The 8,419-nt window shown below is 47.2% G+C and overlaps 1 protein-coding gene across 1 annotated transcript in view; it reads left to right on the top strand.

The window, feature by feature from the left end:
• PPME1 (protein phosphatase methylesterase 1) overlaps positions 1-8,419 on the top strand; it is a 14,122-nt gene that overhangs the window by 3,565 nt on the left and 2,138 nt on the right. The window contains exons 3-11 of the mRNA XM_010145767.1: positions 1,107-1,164; positions 1,708-1,759; positions 3,486-3,640; positions 4,609-4,699; positions 5,220-5,285; positions 5,599-5,731; positions 6,439-6,568; positions 7,239-7,283; positions 8,223-8,287. Of these exons, the coding sequence (XP_010144069.1) occupies positions 1,107-1,164; positions 1,708-1,759; positions 3,486-3,640; positions 4,609-4,699; positions 5,220-5,285; positions 5,599-5,731; positions 6,439-6,568; positions 7,239-7,283; positions 8,223-8,287 (795 nt within the window). The remainder of the gene's footprint in view (positions 1-1,106; positions 1,165-1,707; positions 1,760-3,485; positions 3,641-4,608; positions 4,700-5,219; positions 5,286-5,598; positions 5,732-6,438; positions 6,569-7,238; positions 7,284-8,222; positions 8,288-8,419) is intronic.

Genomic DNA, 8,419 nt, shown 5'->3' with positions numbered 1-8,419 from the left:
AGAGGAACCGTCCTGCAGTTGTTGCAGGGGAGGTTGAGGTTGTCCCTGAGGAGCCCTTTGTTGCCCGTTGGGGTTGTGCAGGCGTGTGCCAGGCTGCCCAGGGCAGTGGTGGAGTGCCCATGGATGGAGGGGTTTGCCAGCGGTGTGGAGGTGGTGCTGAGGGCCAGGGGGGGAATGGTTGGACTGGAGGAGCTGAAAGGGCTTTTCCAACCCAAACAATCCTGTGACTCTAAGTTATTGCTGAAGTGCACGTTGCACATCGGGGTTTCAGGGTGTCTGTTGGGCTCTAAGATACTCATTTATGGATTTGGTGGGTTTCGGGACAGCAGCTGCAGTCGGTAAGGAGTTGAACAACGAGACTGTGAGGACGGGGCAGCTTTCAAATCTTTGCCCACAATGTGGGTGGTTCTATTAAGAATCCCTGAACAAATTCCCCCTTTCCTGCAGGGCTGTTATTGAGATCATCAATGGTGCCTTGACACATGAGTCTTCCTTTCAGCAAAGACAGCCACTTCATCCCCGCGACGCCCTGAAATCACTCACATAAATTGGGCTGTCAGCAGCAAATAGAGCTGTCGTCATATTGCAACTCTATCTTACTTTAAAGTGATTCGTCACTTGTTGCCCCTGACCCCTTTGGACTGATGAATTTTTGTACATTTCAGCTTTACTGTAGAATTGTGTGTTTTGGGAGCAAACTGAAAAAGTGCTGCAAAGCAGCTGCTTCATCTTCGTGGCTGCTGCATGGCCAAGGCTAACACTAACGTGAGGGGCTGAGGGACAGGGGATGATAGTTTGGTGTAAATCCGTCTGCATTTTGGTTTTCTGAGGTGCTACAGAGCTTGAATTCATTGTCTTTATGCACAGGGAAATAAATGTCCCCAGGAACGGTGTGAACAGTGGTAGAAAGGCTGGAGCTTTGGTTAGTGAAGGATACTTTATAAGGAATGTTCTTGCTTTCTGTGACACCTCGAGCAATCCGGGTGCAGCCTCTTTGACGACAGTAGAGGGGGTTTGTCGCACTATTCCAGCCTTTACTGTGTTAATCCTGTTGTAGAGGAGCTGTGGCACTTTGCAAATGATCTTCTCTTTGTCCCCTCTGGCAGTCTGCGATCATCAACAGGATCCAGTGTAGGATCGTGGCTTTAGACCTCCGAGGCCACGGTAAGTGAAACAGACACGTTTAAAGCCACATAAGCATGTTACATGTTCTCCTTTTCTATGATGATGTCAGGAATCCCTCCCGAGATGACTAAGAAAAGCATCCTCAAGTAATCCTGGTTTTTATTCAGAAGGGGGGATGGAAAAGTGGCTTCCGGAGCTCCAGAGCGCTTGTCCTCATGTGCCAGCAGCTGGGACACCCCGCCACCCTTCTGCAAGGCAGCGGTGGGCTTGTTCCTTCCTACATGCTGGCACCCGCATGAAGTTCCTCATATAGGTGGTCTTGACCATTCAAAATCTATTTCTTAGTTTTCAGATACGTCGCAAATATGGAACAGTTGTGGGGAGCATTTCCTACCCATAAGCAACAATGCGATAGAGTACTGACCGTTCCTTTTAATTCTGGGTGTCTTAATTATTCATGTTACCTGCAGCATGCTCACTTATAACAACGGTGCCCAAAAGCTTCGTGCCGCAGCTGCTCTGATTCCTGGGGGCACTGAAGGTTTCCAGCTTATGTAAACTTTGGGTTTTTTGTTCTTTCAGGAGAAACAAAAGTCCGGAATCCTGAAGATCTGTCTGCGGAGACAATGTCCAAGTAAGGAAGCTTATGCTCTTCAGTATTTCACGTTTCACAAACCTTCGTTTTCTTTCCTTTGTTGAACAAAGAACTACCTGAGCACTCACAAGGGAGCTGAGAGATAGTCTCACATCACATGGTTCGGTAGTCGTCCCTTCTTTTCTTTCCATTTTGGGCCACTTTGAAATTTATTTGAAGTTGTTTCTCCTCTAGCTAAGTTGGATCCTAAACTGGAGTCACTCTCTAGTGCACTCAGGTTTTAAACTCACTTCAAAGAGTGACTTCATTTCAGTGAACACTTGCTAGAGAGTTCCTAATAGGAGAATGCTTTCCTCGGGCATAACTGACTCGTTTTAGCTCGAAATCACCAGTTTGAGTCATAGAATCACAGAGTCATCTGGTAGGAAGAGACCTTTCAGATCACTGAGTCCGATAGTTCACCCTGCACTGCCAGAGTCCCTAAACCACGTCCCTCAGCACCACGGGCTCTTCCTTGGCATCTCGAGGGAGCATTGAGCACACCCGCTGTTTTCTGAGGTTGTCGCCAGAGCACAGGTCACACCCCAAGACTTTCATGTGGAGGTTGTTGCTTTTTCAAACTATCATGACCCACTTTGGGTTGCAACCCCCCCTCTTTCAGAGCAGTGAGAAAAGCAAATACCCGCTGCTGAGCACATTGTTACATCCCCGTTTCACACAAAGAGGCTCTTTGCTGCAACTACAGTTAAACCACAAGGATTTTGTGCCCTTCGGAGGAACAAATCCCCAGGGTTTGTAGTGGGGCAGCCATGTGTGAAATGTATCCTGACTCCCATTGTAGACCGTGTTGCTGCTGCTTGGGGCTTGTCGGATCCCGATGTGCTGGTGTCCTGAGGAGACGCTGTATGACATGATTAGAATTTTTTTGGATCTGGAGCAGTGCTACTGTGGGAGGAAAACAATTTTTTTAAATTTTCTTAGCAATGAGCTTGAAAATTCTCCCTGAAGGGCCTTTAAATGGAAGCCTTAAATTATAACACTGCAGTGACAACTCCGGTTTGAAGTAGGTACCCTGTGGAAAGTACGGGGAGATTGCCCCTTGTCCACGCTCACAGAGAGTCTGAATCTTCCTGCCTTGTGCTCGGTGCTGTTCACCTTTCCCTGGGCCAAAGGGCTCGCTTGTTTCCTCTCTCTGATTGCCAACGGTTTCTCCTTTCAGAACAGTGAATGTCTTAGTCTACGTTTCCATGCAAGAGGATTTGACAGCTCTGTCTCACCTTTTCTTTAAAATTCCCACCAGCTAATAGCAAGGTGAAACATTCTGCTCAGGGATGCCTTTTAAGTCAGCAATTTCCATTAGTAAAAACAGAAATGACATGCTCGGTCAGGCTTGAGTGATCTCCTGTGTTGGGACCTAGATAAGAGAATAAACTTGTCTCAGTTAGAATCATGGAATCAGGGTGGTTTGGGTTGAAAAAGGGACCTTTCCAGGTCCCTCAGTCCATCCCCCTGCAGGGAGCAGGGACATCTGCAACTAGAGCAGCTTCCTCAGAGCCCCAAGGGACAACCTGACCTGACATGGGGCCAGCCATGGGGCTTCTCCCACCTCTTGGGGAAGCCTGGGCCAGGGTCTCCCCACCCTCAGCATCAAACATTTCTCCTTTTTCTCTGGTCTGAATTTCCCTCTTTTAATTTAAACCATCACCTCTGAGTTAAATGAAAGTACAGACAGAAGCTGGACCATGCTTTTATCTCTATTTGGCAGAGATGTTGGAAACGTGGTTGAAGCTCTGTACGGGGACCTTCCTCCTCCCATCATGCTGATTGGGCATAGCATGGGGGGGGCCATTGCAGTGCACACGGCAGTCGCAAATTTGGTGCCAAGTTTACTGGGTCTGTGCATGATTGACGTTGTGGAAGGTAAGTGTGTACCCCTGATGGGTCCTGTACCCTTGGACGGGGTTCTGTTGTCTATGCTGATCTTTCTCTTTTATCCCCAAATCCCTGAACACAGAAAGTTTGGCCCAGTTTTTAAACCAATGCTAATTCCATTCTCCCAACAGAAGCTACACAAAAGTCCTTCTAGTGTGACCCCTCCTTTTCCTTGTCCCAGATGGACTCTCTGTTTGTTCTTCTGATGATTTCATTGAATCACAGAATCGTTTGGGTTGGGAAAGCCCTTCCAGCTCCTCCAGTCTTAGCATTCCCCCAGCACTGCCAGGGCCCCACTAACTCCTGGCCCCCAGCACCACCTCCACACCGCTGGCAAACCCCTCCAGCCATGGGCACTCCACCACTGCCCTGGGCAGCCTGGCACACGCCTGCACAACCCCAACGGGCAACAAATGCCTCCTCAGGGACAGCCTCAACCTCCCCTGCAACAACTGCAGGACGATTCCTCTCATCCTGGCGCTTATTCCTGGGGAGCAGAGACCGACCCCCACCTCATTGCTCCAACCTCCTGTCAGGGAGTTGTTGAGAGCCAGAAGGTCTCCCCTGAGCCTTCCTTTGCTCCAGGCTCAACCTCCCCCAGGTGCCTCAGCTGCTCCTCAGCGCACTTGTGCTCCAGACCCTTCCCCTGATGATTTCTTCACAATACTTTCTTGTTAGCAGGGAGGAAAGAGGCTTTTTATCTATTGTGTGGTGCTGATGAGTGGTTACTGCCTTCTCTTACTATCCGAATGTCCTACCTGTTCAAATATTAACTCTTTAATGTGGGAGCAGGTACGCTGGGGGCTCTGGAGTACCAACTTGTACTTTGCTTAACTGCATTCAATACCCCGTGAGCTCCAGCTCTCTCTGAGGGTGGTCCCTCGTTGCCACTTGTGTGTAGAGGGATATGGCAAGAATTTCACCAGATGCCATAATGTTAAACCACTTGGTTTCAGGTACGGCCATGGACGCATTGAACAGTATGCAGAACTTCTTAAGGAGTCGTCCCAAAACATTCAAGTCACTTGAGAATGCCATTGAGTGGAGGTAACACATGGGCTTATGTCATCTCCAAAATCACCTGTCTTTGTGGCTTGACACCTGAAGAAAAGAAAGTTCATAAAATTAATCTGTTTTCTCCTTTTGTGCTCACTTCCCCAACTCTTGTCACCAATTCCTTGGCTGAACTGGCAGGGGGAGAGAGGTCTCAAAAATGTTAATTTCCTGGGAGAGTTGGATGGTCATTGGAGAAAGATCTTCTCAGAGCTTCAGCTAGGGGAAACCTTCATGGTATGAATTGCTGCTTCCTTTATGTGTCCCAGCTATTACAGAAGAAGCTTGAGACATCCATCCCATGTGGAAAAAACAGGAGTTTTGTCGATCCAGCAAGAATTACTTCGACATTTGGCCATTGAGTTTGAAAGGGAGAGGCCTCATGGTCAACACGTGTCTCTCTTAAATTCTTTTTGGGAATAGTTTGGGGAAATCGTGAGCCTTGAAAGGTTTTCTCTCCTGTTTCAGGGCCTGCTCATTTCTGATCTGCCTTTCTGGTGGTTTTTTTTTCTAGTGTAAAAAGTGGACAAATAAGAAATCTCGAATCTGCCAGAGTTTCTATGGTCGGTCAAGTCAAACAGTAGGTGGTTTTTGGTTTCGTTTTTATTTAAAGCTCTAAAAATCGCCATGTCTGGTTTACAGTACTGTTACCACAGAGCATAAATGCTCTTAAAGGTGACAATTTCTTCCAGCAAATACCAATTTTTTATCATTTGATCACAGCTGATACTGGCACCAGCACATTGAGTTATTCATGGCTATAGTTTTATTCAGAGACACTTTTAAACTTGTGTTGACAGTTCTGAGAAATTCGAGAACACTTTAGGTTAAAACCTGTTTATTTTCTTTGTTTGCTTTGGCAAGGAATTCAGTTTCTGGGTTTATTTTCACAGGTGTGAAGGTGCTGCCAGTCCTGAATGTCCTAAAGCCATAGTGGAGGGTATTATTGAAGAAGAGGAGGAAGATGAAGAGGAGGAGGAAGGGGGAGGCTCTGTCAACAAAAGGAAGAAAGAAGATGACACAGAGGTGGGGAATTTCTCGCTGTGTTTTCAGCTTGTGTTTGCACGATGCTCCCCTGCAAGAGTCACCAAATCATTCTCATATAAAATGGAACCACCCCAGGGACCAATAACTTTTTACTGTGACTGTTCTTCTTCATCTCATGCCTCTGCTTCAATCCTGGGCTGTTACCTGAAAGCGTGTGTTTGATTTTCCTTCCTGAGATGCTCATGGATTTAATGCCTGTGGCTGACACGGGGTGTCTGGCCTGAATGGAGAATGCTCTTCTCTGAGCCTTGGGGGTATCTTAGTTCCTTTCTGAGGCTCAGCAGCATCCAGGAAGTCGTAGAGGTAATTGCAAGCTTGGAGTTTAGAGGAAAATCATCGTAGCCAACTTCACCCCTTGTATTTCTGTGTCCTCTAAGTGAGAGTTGAGTCTGAATGTTCAGACCATTTGTGAGCAATTCGTGCCAGTGAAAAGGAGCAGATGGAGCGCCCCCAAAACTGCAGCCTTCTCTTCATCTCTAGCTGTGGCTCCTGCTGACTCCGTATCCCCTGCTTGTGCACTTTGGCTGTGATTTGGGGAGAAATTTCGAAGTGAGGAGGGTCATCCCCTGGAAGTGCGTAATCCACCAGAGGGAGCCAGTTATTTTTTTAGATATAATTCCAGGCAAAGTCTTTTATTTCAGCAGTTTTACTGATCGCTAAAGCAGAGCTCTCTGTCCTCCCTGCAGACAAAGAAGGAGCACTTATACACGTGGCGAATTGAGCTGGCGAAGACAGAAAAGTACTGGGATGGCTGGTTCAGAGGATTGTCTAACCTCTTCCTAAGCTGTCCAACTCCAAAGCTTTTGCTTCTCGCTGGTACGTGTCTCTTCCACTCCTGTTTAGGCAGTTCGCTTCAGTGATGTCCCCCTTGTGTGGGAACAGGGTCAGCCGCGGGCAGCGCCTTTCTCTGGCAGTAGCAGACCTGCCTTTTCCACCTTGGCCCTTCTGTGTATCTTGAGATATCATAAATTGGTGCATCTGATCCGTGTGGATCTGGAATTAGTGCAGAGCCTCTAATATCGAAATAGCCCATAATGACATGCTGTGGTTGGCTGCTGGTCGGGCGGCTGGTTCTGTTCTGTCATGTGGAAGAAAAGCAAAAGGAACAGATCCAACCCTTCAGTTTCCACTGCCGTGATATTTTCCTGCAGATAAGGGTGTGATGTGAACTTCTCAACTGCCAGTCAAATTACCAATGTTCTAGAGACAGCTCCAGGCCCTTTTTGTACCCTGAGAGGAAATTAAATAGATAAATAACCTTTGAAGTTGCAGGGCAGGGTCTGTTCTTGCATTTTTGGGTCGGATTCTTTCCTGTCACTTTACTCACTTGAGGTACCGCAGTGAAGAGCCCTTGTGGGTGTCAGAGATTATGTTTCTTTTGAGTTTTTCAAGCCGAATGACTCCTTCAAAATGTCAAGTAAAGCCCCACTTAAACAGCCACTTTCTCACTGGCTTTTCTCCAATAGCTCTGTTTATGTGATTGTAGGTGTTGACAGGCTGGATAAAGATCTAACGATTGGACAGATGCAAGGTAAATGCTTCACATTGTTCCTCCATCCTTACTGCAGTGCTCTTTGGGGTGATAACTTGTACATGAACGAGAGAGAGCTGTAATGGCCTCTTCCCAGGTGCAATTTATATCAAAACAAACATGAAGGCAAGTATTTGTCCATCCCAAAGTGTTCTCTGGTTGTCTGTGGTTGTAGGAAAGGTGGAGAAGCTGTGAAGGGAAAGTTTCAGTCAGAAGCTGAGAAGGGAAAGGTTCAGAAATTAAGGTAAAGGTTCAGTCAGAAGTTGAGAGGAGCTGTTGCCATGGGTTTGTTCAGTGTTCAATGTTTCCATCAATGGGGCTGCCACACCATGATGATTTCTATTCTGTTTTTTCCCTTTCTAATGACGTTCCTAGCTAGAACACTTGAGACTATCTAAAACCATCTGGTCTCCTGGTGTTTCTGGCATACATTGGACCAAGATTCAGCATCTATATTGACGATTTAGGTTTGTTTGAGGTTTCTTGTTCCTGTCCCAGCTTCACTGCTTTCCAGAGCAACCAGTTCTGGAAAGTACTGGGTAGCAGTTATAAATGTTATGTTAAGGTAGATCTCATAATAGTTCCAGCTCTGAACCAGGTAGTCTTGCCTGCATCGAGAAGCTCTGAGAAGTTTAGCTTCATTTAACTCTGGGAACCTACTGCAGTTACGCTCGGGGAAGATGACTTAAGCAGCTGGTTCTTTGGAAACTGTGCTGTGCGCATTACGGTTTGCACCGGAATTCTGTGCCTTCCCTGGTCCCTCTTGCCCAGATGCACCTAGTGAGGTTTGTTTGAGGTTCCTTTTAGAAGCGTTCATCAGTTCCCAGTGCTTTTGAGGGAGTCCTGCCTGACATTCCCTGTCCACTTGCCTAAACCATTGCTGTTAGAACTCCAGATGGCTTAAAAAGCAGCTCCAGTGACGCCTCTCTTGCTCTGCAGGGAAGTTCCAGATGCAGGTTCTCCCCCAGTGCGGCCATGCAGTCCATGAAGACGCTCCAGACAAGGTGAGCCCCGCCGGGGGGTTGAAGCTAGATAAGTCGCTCTCTTCACAGATTAAATGCAGATGGGGTCTGTTGCTCACTGTGAAGCAGAGATTGTACTTCAGGAGCATTTTTTTGGCATGACGCCTGCTAGAA

This window comes from Buceros rhinoceros, unplaced genomic scaffold (genome assembly GCF_000710305.1).
Source record: "Buceros rhinoceros silvestris isolate BGI_N320 unplaced genomic scaffold, ASM71030v1 scaffold13911, whole genome shotgun sequence".
NCBI classification, from domain to species: Eukaryota; Metazoa; Chordata; class Aves; order Bucerotiformes; family Bucerotidae; genus Buceros; species Buceros rhinoceros.
Note: the sequence above shows the minus strand (reverse complement) of the source record. Positions and strands in the feature narration are given on the sequence as shown.